The sequence below is a fragment of the Simochromis diagramma genome, unplaced genomic scaffold, assembly GCF_900408965.1.
Source record: "Simochromis diagramma unplaced genomic scaffold, fSimDia1.1 OVJJ01000205.1, whole genome shotgun sequence".
NCBI lineage: Eukaryota > Metazoa > Chordata > Actinopteri > Cichliformes > Cichlidae > Simochromis > Simochromis diagramma.
This window is the reverse complement of record NW_024386782.1, coordinates 4,976,836-4,997,684: the sequence shown is the minus strand read 5'-3', so window position 1 is coordinate 4,997,684 and position 20,849 is coordinate 4,976,836. Positions and strand designations below refer to the sequence as shown.

The window sequence follows — 20,849 nt, the reverse complement described above, 5'->3', positions numbered from 1 at the left end:
ATTTTCATTGTGAGGCCCAAAGAGATTCAATTCAATTCAAATTTATTTATATAGTCCCAATTCCCAAAACAGTCAACCCAAGGTACTTTATATTGTAAAGTAAAGACCAATATTATAGAAAAACCCCCAACAAATATATGACCCCTTATGAACAAGGACTTGGCGACAGTGGGAAGATAAAACTCCCTTTTAACAGGAAGAAACCTCCAGCAGAACCAGGCTCAGGGCGGGGCGGCCATCTGCCTGGTTGGAGGTGAGGAGAAAGAGAAGAGAGCAAAGTGAAACAGGACAAAAAGCAAACTATGGAGAGAGCACCAGAGTTTAATAACTGCTAATCATTAAATACAGTAGTGGTGTATAAAAGTGAAAATAGAGTTAAACTAGACAAGTAAAGAAGTTCATCATGGGAAGCCCCCAAGCTGCCCAAGCCTATTGGTTCAGTCCAGCTCTAACTATAATGACATTTTTAAGCATAAGCTTAAGAGAGTGTTTATCTCCCAAATTTAAACTAGGAGCTGGTTTTATAGCTGGTTAATTGGTGATCCTAAAGTGACTACTGGTGTGAACATGGGCATGACTGACTGTCTGTATGGTGTTAGCCCTGCGACAGATTGGTGACTTGTCCAGGTGTATTTGGCCCTGCTACAACTGAGATATTCTCCAGCTCCCCTCCCAACCCAGAATTAGATTAGTGCAAGAACATGGACGGACAACCCACTCAAAAATGCAACAAATAAACAAATGAAGGTAAGTTAACTTAGAAATAAATAAGTGTTCGGTAAACTTTCTGGGTGTGTCAAGTAGGTGATAAGCATGATGATTTCAGACAAGGTAATTAAACTTGTGATTTAAGAGCTGATGCTTTGTCTTTGCTCGATAAGTACAGTTTTATTATACAGCATACTCACCTGGACATCCTTTATAAAATATCTTGTTTGTTCAGATGGAGTGGCTTACTGCTCAATCTTTGGGAATTTGTCTCAAGAAATTGTGTGGCAGTAATGGTCATATAATTAGTGCCACAGGGCAGCCAATCAAGAATTCTCATAAACAGATGTTTAGTTTGTTAAAGGCAAAAAGTAAAACATCTTAACAATTATCTGGGCTATCACAAGCTTCCAAAAAGATAAACACCATTCTTCCAAAAGATATGCTGTGCTTCTAAACATTGTTTGAGCGTTTGATTTTGTTGGGATTTAATAATCGTGGAGATCACAGCATGTGATAATCATTTTCATTGTCCACAAAATCTTTGATGAGCCCTTCTAGGCTACAGCTATTATCCTCATCTGGCAGAAATATCCACACAGACCACACAGATTAACTTCCTCCTGAAGAACGTCTTGCCACTTGGCAGCCATTTCAATATGCCTGTGGGTAATTATTTGCACACTTATTTGAAGTGTTATCTAAAACAGCTTTGAATTCAAAAAGGACCAAAGAATATTTTACCATAAGTTTTGGGAATCATCAATATGGTTCTTGGTAAATGTTACACAAGCCTTTGTGTTCTTTTTAGTCAGCAACAGTTTTCTCCTTGGAACTCTCCTATGTACAGAGTTGGCAAAGTACTTAAATAGAAGTATAAATACTGCTGTTAAAAAACACTCCAGTAAAAGTTAAAGTACTGATTCAACTTATTTACTCAAGTAAAAAAGTACTAAAATGTACTCAGAGTAAGAAAGTAAAAATGAGCTCTTTCGAGGATGTTTCTATTTTTGTGCAAAGCTAACTGTGAACCTAGTTGCTATATTAGCATAATGAGAAAATAATATCACTGGACTCTGTGGAAGAGTTCCACGGAGGAGGCTGTGCATTGGTGGCATTTATGAAAGAATCATAACATCCATTACAATAACAATAACATTGGATGAAAGGGAACAACGATGGCTACCTTTTGAGAGTAAAATGATGGCTGTACACCAAACACTGTGGACACAGCAGCAGTTTAAATAGAAACTTTTAAGATCAATTTTTCCCCTGCTCCCACTCAAGCAGTTGAGCTGTCTCACTCTAACCTCCAACATTGCGTCCCATACACACCCATTATAAACTCAGAAACGGTGACTGGAACTGAAGAAAAAGTATAAAAGATATTAAAAAGATAAATACAACCTGAATAGTTCAATGTCGTGGCTTCATTTTACAGTTTGAATGGTGTCTGTCGGTCAATGTATGTGGAAGTAGTTAGAGTTGAAAGAGGAGTAAGTTGAATGAGAATTTGAATTCTCCCATTGAAAATACACTGTAAATTTTTGTTGAATAAAGTTGAATAATTTAAAAAAATATAAAAGTTAAAAATGAGAAAAATACAAGCACACATGTCTAAAAGAAGAGGAATCTAATGGTGGTTGAATGGTTTTTCTAAGTTGAACAGTGTTAAAGGAGATAGCGTACAAGAAACGTACTGAAGATGAAAAGTAGAAGAACAATACTGTGGATGTTTAATCAGCATCCATACTAATTGTATTGGAGTGGATCTTAGCATCATGGGCTAAAATTCAAATGAATCTCTGCTACACTTCATGTAACCTAACTCTGACAATGAAACCACAGCCACTGTGCACAACTCGCACACTATTCTTTACTTTAAATTTATCACAGCTGAGCAAACTAATGTGTTTATCCTGCACTAACCTACAGAGGATTTTAATGCAACCTTTAAGTAGCAGTTAGTCTACTTCAGTTTGATTTGCAGCATGTTTCACAATATGAAAAAATGACATTTAAACATTTAAAAGCACGAGGACTTACACGTAAGCTTTAAATTTCCAAGTTTATCAAATCTCACTGAGCATCCTTACCTTTAAATCTAACCTTTCTTCTTCCTCTTCTGTCCTCTTTCTTATCTTTCTCCATCTCTGAGTGAAGCTCTTTCTTTTCTCTCCCTGTGAAATACAGCAGCTGGACCTTTAGCTAGCAACACACTGTGTAACAAGCTGCACACAAACAGTTTGTGTGTTTGCTGATGGTTGTTGAGCTGATAGAAACGTCACATTTGAAATTACCGGCCACTTAAAAAAGTCACTCCCTTTAAAAAAGTCAGGACTAGCTAGATGCTGAATTACTGCAACGTACAGACACCTGCAATAATTCTGGTGTTGTGGCAAAAACAAAACACCCCCCCCCCATTCCTCTTTTAGCCTCCGACTATGCACCATCCTCTGGTGATAAAGAAATGAACACGATTGCCTTTCATGTGTTTCTGTTTAGGCTTGGTTTGATGTTTGGGGGCTCAACCCAAATGCGTTAAAGCAAAAGAAACAAGCCTGTTTTAAAAATGTAAGGAGTAGAAAATACAGATATTTGTTTAAAAATGTAGGAAGTAAAAGTAAAAAAGTACTCAAGTAGAGTACAGATACCTGGAAATTGTGCTTAAGTACGTATAGGGAGTATTTGCACTTTGTTACTTCCCACCTCTGTCTATGGATGCCATTTTTGTTCAGCCTTTTTAGATATTGAATCATGAACTCTGACCTTAACTGAGGCAAGGCAGGCAAGGCCGTCCTTCTGGGCCTATTTAAGTGATCTGGCAGCTATCAGGCCTGGGTGTGGCTAGTACATTTAACAGTGGAGGTGGGGATAGCTTTTTCCATTAATAAATGAAATTCTGATTTTAAAAAATGCATTTTGTATTTACTCAAGTTATCTTTGGATAACATAAATGTATTTGATGATCTGAAACAATTAAGTGTGGAAAAAAATGCAAAAAAACCTAAGAAGTCGAAAAGTCTTGGATTTTATGTGCTGCCTCTTCTGTCCTTGGATGTCACAAATTAGCATTTCCCCTCTTCTTTTGTTTATAGCATGAAGGCATAGCGGTAGTTTATATGGTTCTATGGCTGTATAACTCAGTGGACTGGAACCTTGATATGCATGTGTGCATGTTTCTGTGTGTATCTGTTGTTGTGACACAACAGAGAGCTGTTGTTGGTGTTTACTGTAATCGGCAGTCCTCCACCCGGACAAACCTGACAGAATTATACCCATGGAGCATTTGGTCTTTGTTTCTCTGATGCATGAGCCGGGGCTGCAGGACTAATTGAATTTTCAAACCAGCAACTATTCTCGAGCGAAGAAAGGAAGAAATGAATGGATTCAGCTGAATTGCTGCTGATAAATCTGAGCTGTAAATCTGTTGCCACACTAAGAGAGAAGATTTGTTGAAGGTGTTATTAATGATGTACAAATGACAGGGCAATAGACAAGCAGCTTTGATTCACAGTGAGGGACCATAGCTGGCCTGCTTTCATTTACCAGTATGGAAACTAAAATTATCTTCCCTTAATTTCCCCATAGCCACCATCAGCCTACTCTTTAATGATTCATATTATAATCTGCAAGAAGGCATTAGTGCAGCTCGAGTGATTATGACCATGTTGCAATACGTCATGTTGGCAGGATGGAGAGCACTTTTTCTTTCCCTTGTGACATTGGTTAAATGCTCGAAATGATCAAAGCAAAAACACAACAGCCTTACAATAAGAGACTAAGATCCACATTCATGGATGGAGAGTTCTCTGAGGCAGGCTTTCATTTATTTATTTATTTATTTATCTGCCATCAAATTAACCCATCAAGCCTGCTGAGAGAGAGGCTTTGCATTAATTCTGGCATTTTAAAATTCATATTCAGCACAGTGAAAATAGTTTTTGTTAAGTAGTTTTGTCTGGCTTGAAAGTCCAATTTCCTTATAACAGGAGGAAATAATCTTCTGCTCGAAGAAATATGTGGTCCAGATAGTATACATGGGAAGTTTTTTTTCATACTGCCTCTAAAAAGGTGATTTTTTTTTGGTTGTACAATGTAAAGACGTATTCATTTAATGATGTTTAATTTAATTTTATAGATGCATTTAGAGGATGAATCACAGTTACTTTGACTCCACAGGTCTATACAGTTTCTCTGTGCCTGTGAGTTCTTAATCCAGTGTCCAGAACCACACATATCAGGTTAACTGGTGAGCTTAAAGTATCAAAAGGTGTGAGGGTGTGATAGACTGGTGACGTGTCCAGTTTGTACCCTGCCTCTTACCCAGTAATATAGGCTCCATCCCTCTGAAACCCTGAACTGAATAAGTCGCAAAGAAAATGGACACAAAGATTCAGAGAATCCTCGCTGTGCCAAAACAGCCAAGCAATGAAGCAAAAACTGGACTTTCAAATAGTTCCATTCATATCTTACTTTACTATCTGCAAATGTCTCTCAAAACTATATCCAAAGACTTTTCTTTATTGACTAGTTTCTGATGCACAAACTGCAAATAAAGAAGTTCCTATTTTACCCTAAATCTTTGTTGAAGCTGTGGAAAGAAAAATCCTGCTCAGCGCAGCTACACAACAAGGGGCGTAAGCTAGCTGCATAGCCAGTTATATTTCCTCCCTTTCTGATGTTGACCACTTTTCCATCTTTAGCCCGTGGCGATTACACTGTGTGGATTGTGTTAAACTTCATTAATTTTACCATTGTTAAATGTGCTATGAGTGAGTATTTATCAATTTCCACTGCTGCTAAACCAAAATAATTCAAAGAATGGATCAACACAGTTTGTCATTTTCAAGTTAACAATTAAGACTGTAAACTAAGAGCGATAAATCTGCTCTTTGCATTTTAATCTCAAAGAATGAATGAAAACTTTGGACTTTAGCCTGGCTTTTGCGTGAAGCCTGGTAAATGTCTAATAAGCTCTGACTTTGGACACTCACGTTAAATCTCTGGTTTGCTCCTTGAGAAATATTGCTGAGTCCCATTGTGTCACGCTTTGAATTGGAAATTGTTACATGCATTTGTTTCATCTCATTTGGACTATTGTAATTCTTTGTTTTCTTGTTTATGTAAGGCTTCCTTGGAATGTCTGCAGGTTGTCCAGAATGCTGGTGCAGGGCTTCTGACCAAGTCTTCCAAGTACTCGCATATCACACCTCTGCTGATCAAGCTGCACTGGCTCCCTATTAAATTCAGAGTCCACTTTAAGATCATGACTTTGACATTCAGTGCTCTGCATGGTAAAGCACCAACATACATCAGAGATCTTTTACATCCGTTAATCCCCAACAGGTCCCTGAGGTCATGTGATCAGGGCTTGCTGGCTGTCCATCATATGAGGCTGAAAACGAAAGGTGACAGAGGCCCCCAGACTCCCCTTTGAGTTTGAGATCTCTGGACTGGTCTCATCCTTTTAAACTTGCTTTTGGTTAATTTTTTGTTTTTATTGTTTAATGTTTTAGCTTCTGTGAAGCACTTTGTGATTTTTTTCTTGAAAGGTACTATACAAATAAAATTGCACTTGCTTACTCATATGGAGTAATTCCCAGTCGTGAGGGCTGGGTTATCTTGTGATTCTTAGCTGTAGTTTAATTAACACATTACAAAACTTGTGATAGCGCCCCAAACTATTCCTGCTTATATCTGTAAGCAGTCAAAATTATTTACAGTATATAACCAACCAACCAACCAACAGTCTTGAGAGAAGCAAGCAGCTAACCTTAGTATTTAGTCATATCACCCACTGTTAGACTGCCTGAGGTTAAAAACTGACAGGAACAAACTGATCAAACTGTGCCTGACTGTTCACATGTTAAATATAAAGCTCAGACTCAAAAATGCTTCTGACTAAACCGACTCTTTCAAAACAAAATGTTCTAAATATGATTATTCTGTTTTTGTTTTTTATTGTTGTTTTTTCGAGGTACATGATTTTAATTAAAAATATAAGTCTTGATATTTCTTCAGGTAGAGTCCAAGATCAAAATGAAACATGTCAGTGCGCAGTGTTTTTTCTGCCATTTTGGGTTTTTTGCTCCCACAATGCAATGGGTTGTTAGAAAACATGGATAAATACCTGTTTAAAGATGTATTTATATTAGCATGGTACACTGTTTTGCATTTTTACTGGCTTAACTCACATTCATTAGTAAATCATAAAAGATTTAAACCTTTTAAGTTTGGGGGGTGGTTGTCTATATTTGGACTGTACCATCAGCAGTAAGTTTTATTTATGAGTTGTGCAAATGTTGCAGCAGACATATGCAGTTCCCATCAAGAATCTTCCACACTTGTTTTTGCATGCTGATGTCACTTGAGCACTTGACACTTGCTAAAATCTTGTCTAAAGTGGAAATGGATGGAAATAGTACGGATAAATACACAGCTTTTCCTCTCTTGATTTCAGTGAGTTTTTTTTTAACTTAATTGTAAAGGAAACAGTCTTCATATTTTGTCACAAACAGAAACAGAGTAATTTCCTGTACCTTCTAAGCCCAGTCTCAAGATAACATGGAAAAACCCTGACATCGGAGGGAAAATGACACAAAAGGAAGCAATGGCAAAGAAAGAGAGACAGAGAGAGGATATTGTGGAAAGAAAAGAGGATAATACGATAGAGTGAGAGGAAAAAAACAGATAACAGAGAGAGATGGCGGGGAGGAGGAAAGTTGGGGGGTGGTGTTTAGGGAGGGGTGAGGCTTTGTAAATCTGAGAGGCTGGAAGCGCATTTGAATTCAGGCTGTGTGTCTCCTGCGCTAGCCGAATGTTACCTGCTCTAGCATGGCAACAGAGAGAGGGAGAGTGGTGAGCTTCAGCTGCAGCCTCCACACACACACGCACACACACAAACACACGCACACACACACGTGCATGCACAGCAACAACAGGAGTGCGAAGAGTGACTCAGGTAAGCAGGAACGCCCCTGATGGAAGACGACCCTCGAGAGAGCAAAGCAGCGTGTGCAGTGAGAGGGAGAGATACTGAAGGAGGAGCCATAGAGCTGGCGTTTCTTTGAGGAGGGAGAAAAGAGGAATCACGCTGAAGCTAAAAATCTCTGAATCTGGACTCCCAGGGTGGGCTTACATTGAAGGATAGACAGAAAAAAAAAGAAAGATGGATGTGGAGCGATGCAAGTGCTCTTATTGGACAATTTTGTGAGGCTGCAAAGCACTAAGGGACACAGCAGAAAATGATATTTAGTTTTTATAGCAAGACCATTCAGAGGGCTTAAGCCGGGGGGAGGCTGAATGGGAGGTTTTTAATTTTTTTGGACAGGGTGAGCTGGGACAAAGAAATGGGTCAGGTTTGATATGGGGAAGGTAAACACACACAGGATGGGAAAAGAACCACCTGTCCTTCTTAAGATGAGGTGAGCGCACATTGACAGAAGCACACACAGAAACCTCGCACACACTCTGCACATCACACCGAGTCTTCAGGACAGTTTCGCAGGATTCACGATAGATTGGATCCTTGCTCCTCGCAAAGTGCGTGACTTTGAAAATGCTTTAAGACGTCTGCCGTCGGGATCCCCTGGATTCATCTGAGGACTGAACTTGTGAATAGAACCAGCCACTAAACTCCCAGGTGACTCTCTCCTGCGACAACCTGTGGACACAGAAGCTCGGCTTTTTTTTTCTTTTGTGGGATCCCTCCCCCTAAGAAAAAAAAAAAAAGCAAAACAAAAAAACTCCCTGATGAGCTTGCAATTAGGTGGATCCCTTGTCTCATGAAGATCCTGTCCTGAAACGACCCATCCCGGAGGCTTCATCAGCCTGTCCCCTTTTCTCCCCCCAACTAGATGTCTTGATGTATTGCTGTGGGCTGGGACACTGGCGGAGAGTGCAGTCCACCTATGTAAGTGACCATTACAGCATCCATCCCATCTTTTTGATCTCATAGCAACATTGGAGTTGTTTGGTGGTGTGTGGATTTATCGTATACTTTTGCAAAAAGAAATGCCGATGATGCATTCATATTTATATCCAGTGTTGTCATTCATATGCAACGTATAAGCATGACAGAATTACTGCCTGCAAGCAGCTGTGAGCATGAGTCTTGCAACCTTTTATTTGCTAAGCTGTTCATTTCTCAGTAACAATAAGTTTTCACCTGGGCTGCATTTTACCAGATGGTGAAAATGTCAAACAGCTCAGCGTATTGACTCCAGTACAGGACTTAATAGCACCGTACCAAAAGATGGAATATCAGGTAATGGAGAGTTTCCTTTTTTTCCCACCCAGGCAACAGTTTGGTCACTGAGCAAGTAAAGTAAACAATGTGTGAAAATTGTCTTCAAAATTAAGATGATTAAGTGATACAACATGACAGTTCCCGTCTTCCTCACATCGTATGTCCTGGCTGAGGTTTCTGAAGGTGAAAAGAAGCGGAGGAGGACAGACAGGTGCTGTTATCTAATTGCAAGTCAAGTTTACTGTCCTCTCAATGACAGAGATGAGAAGGGAGGACAGTTTCCAGCCTCTACAGCGCTCTAATCCACCTGTTTTTCTTTCTCGTGCTTTTGCCTGTCATCTAACTCTCTCTTCACTTGCCCTCCTATCTCCTTCTATCCAGTCTCTGTGTATCCTCTGTTTAGTTGTGTTGTAGTCGATGGAGTGAGAGTTGTGCATTGTGCGATGGCGCTGACTGCAGAGCGCCCTAACCACATTCCTACATGAAACAGGCTTACTGTCAGCCCTCAGCACTCAATAGGCTGTCAGCGCAGAGCCGCGCAGATTACCACGTACTGTAGTGCTGCATGTAATGTGTGCCCACCTCAGCAACGAGCCAGGAAAGGAGCTTACAGACTCAAAAGGCACGGCTGGGTAAAAGCAGTGACACATCCTCCCGACATCCAACGTAGTTTCATTGACGTGTGTGTGTTTGCAGGCTTAGTTTAGCACCTAGTGTTAAATAAGTGCGTGCAAATATAACGAACTAAGACACAATTCTACAAAATCTCTTCTGTAGATGCACTCACTCTTTCTAATTTCTGTGCAGAAATTACATTACTCGTGCATTATCTTTACTCATGTTGCTATGATACATTATGTGTCAGGGTGCTAATTACACTTGAGTGAGTGAGATATAAATACTTTTATAATAAATAAACAGCCCGGAGGCTGCTGGGCCAATAAAGGTTGGAGAATAAATCACAGAAGTCACCACCTCAATAATCAGATTGATAAATAACCAAATAAACATGTTCTAATATACAATTTCCATAATCGTATGTTCTTTGTTATTACATTTGTCATAGTATACATACAATAGCATAGGTTTCTGATTTAACACAGAATATACATTCTGACCCAAAGGATTCTGAGCGTTATATGTTGCCATCCCCAAATGCATGTTTCAGGGAAGGCCTTACTTATTTTAGCAAGATAATGCAATATCTTGCATTATTTTTAAGAAATTTGAACTGTTGTAAACTGTTTTAAAAGCTAAGTTAAGATGAAACATCCAAATTCTACTAACAAGGCTTTGGAAATATTAAGTGGTCGATTTTTTATATTTTGTCTTTGCAGTCACCGTTTTAAATAAATATATATAGCAAAGAAACTGAATCATTAGTCAATTTAAATTCTTATTTTCACTGTGTTCCTCCGGGTGGGGATTTTGCCGTTGTAGAATAAAGCTGAATTATTTTAAGTGCTCATCTGGCTCTAAGAAGGAGGTTATGGACATCTTTAGATATCAAACAATTCTCTCTGTAGTGGCTGCCATTTTTTACACTGAGAGTCAGAACAGCTTAGCCAATAGGTGAAGGGCAAGGCATGCTTATCCCCATTACACAAATGTGATAAAACCTTAAAAACACAAAATAAATTTCAGGAATCAGTTTGTATGTTACCTAAAATTCCCTATTCTTCCCTCTCCACTTAAAGTTGTTTTTTTTTTTAGAAATAAAAGCATTAATTTAAAAGTATATATAATCAAAACAACGATACATACAAAAAAATGAAGGGAACATTTGATCATCAGTGTAACATAACGTCAGTTACACTTCAGGTATTTCTGTCTAGGAACCACTTCAATCCACAGCTGCTTTGGTGCAAATGGAAGTGACAACAGGTGCACAGCAGAGGCAACAAAAAGACAATCCCCCACAAAGGAATGGTTTCTGTTTGTTTTCCTTATTTCCTCATCCCTCCTGACTGATTTTTCTCTAGTTTTGTGTTTTGCTCAGGTTCTTGTCAACACTGGTAGCATGAGACGGTAGCTGTATCCCATTCAGGTTGCACAGATATGGTAGCTACTCCAGGTTGGCAGAGCCACACGTCCATTTCCAAAGATTTCTGTGTCTCCCAGCAGAGTCTTATAACTTTCATTTCATTTATTTATTTATTTCACACTTGGTACAACAGTTTCCACAGTTAGTTCTTTCAGACAAACCAACCACACTTTCTATCAGTAAAGCACTGCAACTGTGGGGGAGATACCAGGAAATTGGCTGTTACACAGGAGGCACACCGCTAGACCTAGAGAATTACTTGCAGGAGGGTACTCATGCATGTTCCTGCCCAAACTGTTAGAAACCAACTCCCGATGTCCTTTAATGAGACCTGTGCTCACAGCCCAGTATCGTGCCCATTCACTTACATTGACATTACTTTTTTCATTACTGTACATTATCTGAATGTTAGCACGACATGAGCATAATATTTTGTTGTTTGGCTGCTTTAACCAACCAAATGTCATTTACCAAAAAAAGGAACCCATTAACAAATGAAACCTTGAAAGTAAATGTAAATAAAAACACATTTAAATAATAATTCCACTAGGGCTTGTTTAATGCAAGGACACATCATCATTCATTCATTATCACATTGGTGAAATTTTAAACTGAGGGTTGTGGAACAGGCAAAACGAATGCATGTTAAAGTCATTTTTACATTTGAGCTGACTCGTGTGGGTTTTGATATTCAAAACAAGGGGAATTTAAAACCAGCTCTGGCAGAGAATCAAAGCTTTAAATGATAGATGTAGCAGCCGTGCTTTTTGCCTGGATACTCCTGCTGTAAACTTGAACACTCACATGTTTGGGGCTCGCTTTTTTCACTTTATGTGATCTGTTTGAACAAACAGATAAAGTCACTTTTTTGTCTGTGACACAGAAGTTTCTGTTTTTATTTCTTCTTGTTCACAAGTTCTTAAGTGGGACTCTTTCTCATGCTAATATAATCAAAACAGATCACAATAACAGTGCATATTTACCGGCTCTCACACATGCCAAGATATGGTTTTGGTACAGCATGTTTCCCCTTTTTTAGTCCAGCATTTCTGAACATTTCAAATTATATTTTTACCTTTAGGTTTATTTCCTGCACAGAATCCAACATTAAACATGAACTCTTGGCTTCTTTTTTATATTGCAGAAGTGACTCTATAAGGACCACAGATCTATACTGTGCTAGGGTGGGCATTGATTATAACGTTCAATCAAAACCTTTTGGATTTGGTGAACACGCTGCAAGCCGTGGTTGGTATTGACTTGTTTCTTCACTCATGCTGCTATATCCTCCTTCACTGGAGGCGATTGTGATTCATACTCGAGTATCTCTTCAGGCCAAAAAAACCCTTCAGCTCAAATATAGTTCTTTTTTTTATGTATTTAAACATAGATGCACTGTTCACTGAAGGAGAGTTATAATGAATAAATTATTCGAGGTCATTTGGTCAAATCAATACAATATTTTTTTTTTTAATAAAAATATGAAATTATTTTTGACGATTGTTTGTTTTTTTAAGAATGGGTGTTACACACAGTCTTACACAAGAGTCTAATAGCTTAGTGGACCATAAATTACTAAAGACAGAAGGAAGCAGTTTTCTCCCAAACATGCATCTCTGATGTACACAGGCTAGAATGCAAAAAATGCTATTTGATGTTGTTAGGTGGTGTCCTCAGTAAAGGCCCTTGGATACCACTATGACTTCCTGTTAGCTGGGTAATTTCAGATTTAACGCTGAAGTTGTCTGCAGCATGAAGTTAGTTCTGTTGTTACAGGGAATATCACCACAGTAACTTATGTAACACGCCCCCCAGTGGCAGGTCGACTGACAGATTATATTTGGTCCTGAACAGACCAGTTAAATGATAGTGACGACAGGTAGTGTGTTTTCCTGTGTTACCAACACTTCTTAATCTCTTCGTCTCAAAATCAGAATGAACCCAAATAATATAATCAAAACCCAAACAATCATATGTGTTCTTCACACAGGGTTTGACAGGACAAACATTCCCGCTCCTACTGTCCTAGCAGCAACACATTACATTCCAAAAAGCAAAACAAACAAACCTTTACTTGGTATGTTAATTATATGGATAAAATGTGTGATTTTATTACTTACTAACCTGAAAAAAGATGGGCGACACACTTCGCTGTCTCGTTAGGGTGGAAGTGCCCCTTGTGGTGTAACTTAGGATCGCGCTATATGTTGGCTCTTCAACAAAAATCATAAAATTACAGCCTTTCTTTAACAAAATTACGTATGAAAACTTACACAATATACAAAATTAAATCACATAATGTGGCCAAGCATGATGGTGCGTCACACACGGACCCATACTGTGAACATGACCTGCTCCAGAGCAGGTTAGAGTAGGAGGTTCTTAAGCTTTTTAATACCATCAAATGTTGGACTATCAATGAGAAATATAATTCTTTTTTAAATTTGACCACAGTTGTATTTTCAGCTATTAATATATGACCCAAATTCTGGGCATCTATTTGTACTTGCTGATCTCGTTTCAGATTTGCACATAGTGGCCGAAGTTTGACCTCAGCTTTTATATTCTTTCTTTCTTTTCTCTCAAACAAGTCTGCAGCTGAAGGCATAAAAACTACAACTGTTTTTTACACATTAACTTAATGAAATACTCAAATATTATCCATCAGATTCTCCTGTGTCTTAATTGACAGAGCTGTGATATTGATAAATCTATTAACTTACACAGTCAGCATATTTGTCCTCTTTCTTTTCTGGCTTCAAATAGGATAAACTTTACTAATATAGTAACTCTTTTCCAGCTCTACTGACTGAAGCACTTAAAGTGCCCACTTTTAATATTAAACTACTGTGTAGTGCTTTTCCTTTCACATGCATACTCACACTGCTGCTTTGTCTGCAGCAGCTGTGTTGCTTTCAGTGATACTACCTGTTAAACCTCTTCATGCCCATTATCTGAGCTGTACTCTGAGGGTCACTGGGTTGCTGCAGTTACAGTACTACATGGATGAAGTTGTAACGGAGCATGTGCGAATGTTTTTGATGACACTGTCGCGGTATCCTTGCATGCGGGATTTTTAAATGATCTTTTCAGCCACAGTCAGAAAAAACGATGTTTTCTACTTATCACAGATTCCTCAGCATACAAAGAGAGTTTAAACTGAGTTTCAGTTTACCAGAAAGAGTTCTTTTTAAAATATAAAGTAAAATAAATGAAAGGTCTGGAGGTCTGGCAAAGATGAACTAACAAATAAAGCAACAAAAACACCAGGATCAGCATTCCAAAAGGGAAAGAGCAGGGATCTGAGGTTGCTGGAGATAGCCTCCTTTAAATGTGGGGTTACACCACCACCCTAAGAAAGACAGAGGAGAGGAGCGAGGGAGGAGCGAGGGAAACAGAAGAGAAGAAAGAAGGACAGAAGGAGCAAACACAAGGGGAGGCTGCATATCACTGATATCACTAATAATTGTGGATACTACTAAAAATCCTGTGAATGTTTAGTAGTATCCACTACTATCCCCATAGTATCCCGGAATTACGAATGTTTTCGACATTCTTAAGTTGTTGTAATTCCAGGGAGCAGAAAAACAAATGTTTAAAATCCAAACTGCTCGCCTTAAACATATGGGTTTGCTGACTCTTACTTAGACTACAGTTGAGTGCTTACCTGCACATGTATTACATGTATTTTTACTGCACTTGACTGAGTTCAGCATGTGCTGTGGATCATATTGTGCTGTGTGTATCCAGTAAATGCAGCCAGATTATTCACACAATGCATGATTCAATACAGCAGTGCAAATGAACTGCAGAGTCTCAAAATAAGCAGCAGTCAGCAGGTTAATGGTCTGACAGTGAGCATCGGTGCGCGCTGCCTGTAGTCCTCTCTCTGCATTAGTGTTCAGTGCAGTGTGAGCAGTGGAATTTTCATCTCAAGATTTCAAGACTCCCCATGAACTTTCTCATAGTACTCTCACTGCTGCCTGCTTTAGCAGGTTACGAAGAAAAATGAGATATTTCACAGCAGCCAATTTAATGTTTCCTCTTTAATCTCACACGAGGGATCAGTAACCGACTCTCACATCTGTGTCTTTGCAGTTCTTTGTACTGCTTCCTCCACTTCATAACCTTCTCCTTCCTAACTCACTCTCCCTCCATCTTAAAACACTCACTGCCCTATCTCTCGTATTCCATTGTCAGTCTCTTCTTTCCCAGTTGTAAGAAGGGTGGGATTGGCACCAGCATCCAACCACCAGCATCGCAAGGATGGGGGCATCAGTCCCTCCTAAGTTATTGATACAGGTTTCCTGAAGATGAAGCCACTGATAAAGAGAAGGAGCAGTGAGACTCAGGTGGACAAATGAAAGAACGTTCTCCATGTGCTATTTCTGCCTCTGACGGGCACTTTTGGAGTCATCCTATCTTTGTTTCTGTCTCACTCCCACGCCTCCTCCTCCTTCTTGACTGAGTTTTGGAGCATGTTCTGCCGGGTGTGATTGGAGGGCAACGCTCCAGGCAGATGTAAATCTGGTGAGGGTTGTTGGCACAGGGGGAAACAGAGGATGTCAAATGAAAATCCTGTCTCCATCTCCAAGCGGGCTATCGCGCTTAAAGGTGGACTGAGATCTGGGTCTTTGTGGATGCTAAGCTTATCACGAGCCGGGTGCTTGACCTTTTCACCTGCAAGTCATGTCAAAATTGCTCAAGAACAAAAATGTGTCCTGGGTGAGTACTGCCTGTCTGGTAGGCTGATGGGGGGAGGCAGATTATTTCAGCTCAATGTTTAATGCTTCTCAATTCTGTCAGGCTTATCTGCTTTGAAATTTGTCGTCTACGGTTGCATTTTCTAAGGAATGATGCGTGTAGAAGTTTCAGTATATCAGAGTTTGGTTTGTATATTCAAAAGACAAACTCACTGTTGATGATGCTTCTTCTGCACATCTGCTTTGGTTTGTCCAACAGCTGTGTGGTGATAAAAGGCTCAGCTCTTCTTCAGCTTGCTTTGCACCATCCTGCCGTGTCAGTCGTACACCGTCAGAGCATCAACTGACAAAAACGTATGAAAAGACACTGACTGGGCTGAAATCGATGAATGGAAATAACTGTAAAGTTCACTCGGGGCTTACTTGTGTTCACCAGGCTTCCAGTGTTGATGATTAAAAATTTTGGTTGTGTTCACTTGTTACCAAAAATAAAATTTTCAGTCTTTTCTTATCTATTTATTTATTATTTTAGTTCAGGGGAGGTGTGTGGGTTTGTGGACATTGGGGAGGGTGGAGTGTCTATTCTTGCCTGAAAATTATGCATGCTGTCCATCTCTGGCTCAGCAGTCCCACAGTACCAGCCCCAGATTGACAGAACACACACACACACAAAGGTTATAAGAAGCTTATGGACAGGTCTTTGTTTATGTATGTGTAAAAGCACATGTGCACATGAACTTATGTGTGGAGGAGTGGATGACAAGTGAGATGAAAGATGTGTGCTTTATATTTTTATATTTCTGCATTTTAACACTAAAAAAAATCTGTGACTATATATATATGGAGAGAGAGAGAGAGAGAGAGAGAGATAACTGAGTGAAGAAGTCTACAAAATTGTTTCTGTCCGATGTCTCAGATTAAGTTAGAGTAGTGAGTTCTGTCAACTACTTTTTCTATAGTGAAGATTCTGATAAGTACATTTGTTTGAATATATGTTTTTACATATGTTTTTACTGCAGCAGAATAAACTAGTTTTTATCTCTTTTAATCTGCCAAACATTATTCTAAAGGCTTTGATAGATCAGGGAAAAAACAAGAAAAGGTTAACGTTACCCTTGTCTGTAAGTCCAAAAAATATTGCGGTATTATAGAAAGTATAGACATGTTGCACGTAGCTTTTGTGTCTGATAAGTGAAACCAGTGTATGCTGTAGAGACTGTTATCTGTCTAATGGCCAAAATTCTGGCCAATTCTTTTGAAGAAATCTGGTTGTATAAAAAGTTCTGGGAAAAATAGCTCTTGTGTCACTTGATCTTTGACCGCTGTAAAGTTTATGGGTTCAGTTTCTATTTTCAGTTCTTACTTAATACAACATGATTTTAATTTTGTAAATTATGGTCCCGATTAATGTGCAGACAGAAAGTAGTGTTTATATAGAGCTACAGTACAGTACAAAAGTCTTGAGCTCATTTCTTTATATTTTACTAGGAAAATGGGAAATCAGTGCAGATTGAAAGGCAATGTTTGGTGTGACTAGCTTTATTCTTCATCACAGCTTGAAGTCTCTTAGGCAACTTTCTTGTCATTTCTTGAAGTAGTCTGCAGGAATCGTTCTCCATGCTTCTTGAAGGACATTCAAAACTTTTTTGGGGATGTTTGCTGCCTTTTGTTCCCACTCTGCTTTACTAGTGTACAGTCTGGACTTTGGGGAGGCAAATCCATGTCTAAAAGTGCTGCACATTGTCTTTTTCTATCTAATTTATTGCATTAACAGCGCATTTGAATCATTGTGATGCTGAAAAATGAAACTGTTGCCATTCGGATGCTTTCGAGATGTTATTGCATGGTGGCTCAAAATCCATCTGTTGTTTTCTGAATTTAAAATTCCATCTATTTTGGCAAGATCCCCCAAACTACTGGCTTAAATGCAGCACCAAACCAGGATGGAGCCTCCAAAGTGTTTTGCAGATGTCTGTCGATACTCACTGTCATATCGCTTTCCTGACCCCCTCTGTACTGATGATGATTTCAACCAAAATTTTCACTTTGTTGGAGTGTTTCATTGGCTCTGCAGGGGACCTCCTATTGCTTGAGGAGATTTAAGGTGTCACAGATTAGAGTTTAGTAAAGGCCAAACTCTGTTAGAGCCCAGGTGACTGCAGCTGTCTGACCTCTGATCAGCAGCATAGATATTGACAAGGACAAGAGCTGTGTGTGTGTTTATGTGTGTATAGAGCCCAGATGTACATCTGACCCAGGATTTATTATCATCTCTCCATAGAGTCACAACCTGGCTCAGCTGACTACAGGTCTGCATTTTCTTTTCTATTCTCAGTTTTATGTAACACTCCCATCTTTGTCCCTCTTCTCCTTATAAGCTCTCCCTGGAGATTTTGGTACCACACGCCCATCTGCTCATGTCCCCTGTCCAGCTGTCCAGGTTGCAAGCCACGGTGACAAATGGGCCAAACACTGTTACTTACCTTTAAACAGTGGAAGAGGAAGTATACATTTTTTTTTTGTTTTTAGGTCCTATGCAATGCGTAAAGACAGCATGATAAAATTAAATTATAAACCTTTATAAACCTTTTCAAATCAGAGGTATTATCAGCAAAATAGTTAAGCAATAAAAGTAAATTGGCATTGTGTTCAATGATCGTTAATAAACAGCTATTACACTATTTAAAATGACGAAACAAGATAGTTAATAACTGGTTTGCAAACCTTCTGTCGATTTAGCTTCAAAAGAAGCAGCGTCTATGTGTGGCTGATACTTGGCATCGAGTTTTAGTGGTGACATAATGACACCGAACCAATGTGATGAAAGAGTCTCTCTGCGCTCTCTGGATGATGAATTCTGTTTGTCTGTAATTCCATGCTGTAAATCGGGCGCACAATGGAATTATGGTTTGCTTGTTTTTTTTTATTTCCATCTTTCTATTTTGGAGCCATGCCATTATAACACTCCAATTCTTTTTTTTCTTTTTTTTTTGCTTTTTTTTGCTTTTTTGCACACAAACCCTAGGAACACGCGCACACACTAATCAGGGACAGCACGCACAGAGGATGGATCCTGATCTTTAATAAAAGGGGGAAAAAGAAAGTAAGACTTTCCTCACTTTCCGTTATTTAGAACTCATAGAAAGCTCGGGTGGGTTGGAGACTTTCCTGGTGTGTTTGGTGCCCGAGGTCAGAGTGAGCGGTGTGCCGCGTAACAGATGCCGCACGGAGAAATAAGCCTTTAATACCCACAGGACTCGGGAAGGGGCAACTACACTCAACTCACATCAGCGACTTAAGTGAAACCCTTCACGCAACTCTCGCAGTCTCCGGTGGTGTCCTCGGCGTCGCGGTTCTGAGAAGAAATTGCATCCTCACGCTCAAACTGGCGCGCAGGGAACACGCGTATCTGTTGCACTGAAGAGCATCTTTGGAGTTATCCACCTGAGTGGAGGGAGAACCACTCTCATGGCATGCTTGCCCATTTGTTTACTGGAGCCAGGTGAATGGTGATTTGAAGTGGTCGTTACAGCCTTGGAATAGCGCTACAGGACACCTTTAACTGCCATGCCGCCCAAAAAGAAGGTAACATTTCAGATATTTCTTTTTCGTGCATATCTGTGCGCGTGCGCGTGTGCTGAACAGGAAGGGTTGGAGAATACGCCATCTGTTGCACTGGGCGTTAATCCTTGTGTGAGGCCTTTCCACATCGTTGCACTCGCTATGTAATAGCGCGCAGGGCAGATAGAGATGCATATCCGCATGCTTGTATCATGTCATATGTCCAGCTGAAAAACAGACTTCAGATAGGGTTGCATAACCAATAGTCTGTGAAAATCTGATGGATTAAATCTCTTCTCGAGCTTTTCCCTCTCATTTATGACTCTTGTGCTCGGGGTGAACTTTGTGGCATGTGGTATTAAACCCCAAACTATGTGCTGCACCTGTATGGCTTTCTTTTCACTTCACGTGTTGTAGCTGTAGAGCACGCCATCAGCAGCATGGTTTTGTGTCTCTTGCACATGCTGTGCAGTCCATGCATTGTTTTGTTTTAGTTATGAAACCAAGCTCCAGTTTGCAGTATTCAGGTAAACTTCACAGAGTGAGGCACCCACTTCTCAGTCTTTTAAACAGCTTGAGGGTGATGTAACATTAATTAACGCTGTTAGGGGGTATTCCCAAAATCTATTTAAAGACTCCTCTAACAATCAGCATCAAAGCATCAAATCTTATTTCCTTACACACGCAAACTTCTTAGCTGGAAATAATCTAGTGGCCTTACTGAATTTGTACAGCATGGACCATATTTATACGTTTAATCATCAGTCATATTGGTCTGTGTTTATTTATTTTCTCACATCTCATATTACAAAAGACAGTGCCAGTATTGTCTGTCACATTTCCAGAAGCAACTATAAGAATTTCTTCTATATTTTGGTCTTTAGGTTCATTGTTTTTGTGACATACAGCTTTTCCTTCTTTTTTTTTAAAACTGTGCTACTACCTAACAAAACACAAAGTTAGAGAAACAGAGTGGGCAGGGAGTGTAAGAGACAGTATTTGCCGGAAAAAATAAATGGCTATAGGAAAGTGAATACCATTTGCAATATGTAAAATGAAGTATAGTTTGATAACACGCTAGCTGTAGTGGCCAAAATAATTGGAAATATACCTTCAAAGGTTCATGGATACCTTTAGAACAGGAGGAAGTGTTTGGACATACGCTTCTTGGTTTAACAAAGCTGATATTTTTCTCCTTTTTTGGAGATGTAATACTAACACATCGCAGGAAGACTTTGGCTGGCCTACTCTCTTGGATTGCAGTGCTAGTTAGTGCTGGCCCACTGCTTGTTACTTAGAATAGGAAAAGCCTCTTAGTAGTTGTTACTGGGGCATTACATGCTGATACCTGCTCTCCTTCCAGGCAGGAAGTGGAGTAATAAGATGTGGAGCTGTGTGGAAAGTTCCAGAAGTATCAGTAAACCTGTTTCCTGTGAAATTGGGGCTGTTTCCAAATTTAAAATGTTATTGTTTGCATCAAACTTTTTGCAGTTTAAAAATAAAACAAAAACTACTCTATATTTATTTTATTTCGTGTTTAACTGGATGTCAGGTTTTGTGCTCATAGAGTGACAGTTCCAGT

At 39.4% G+C, this 20,849-nt stretch overlaps 1 protein-coding gene across 3 annotated transcripts in view; it reads left to right on the top strand.

Moving 5' to 3' along the window:
• Nucleotides 1–7,167: 7,167 nt before the first annotated feature.
• Nucleotides 7,168–20,849, top strand: part of LOC120725180 (voltage-dependent L-type calcium channel subunit beta-3-like) — a 38,502-nt gene continuing 24,820 nt past the window's right edge. Inside the window, exon 1 of one of the 3 annotated variants that reach the window (XM_040017936.1) lies at nucleotides 7,168–8,623. In XM_040017936.1, coding sequence (XP_039873870.1) covers nucleotides 8,576–8,623 — 48 coding nt within the window. In that variant the 5' untranslated portion in view covers nucleotides 7,168–8,575. The other 2 variants (XM_040017926.1, XM_040017942.1) reach the window with 2 other exon arrangements.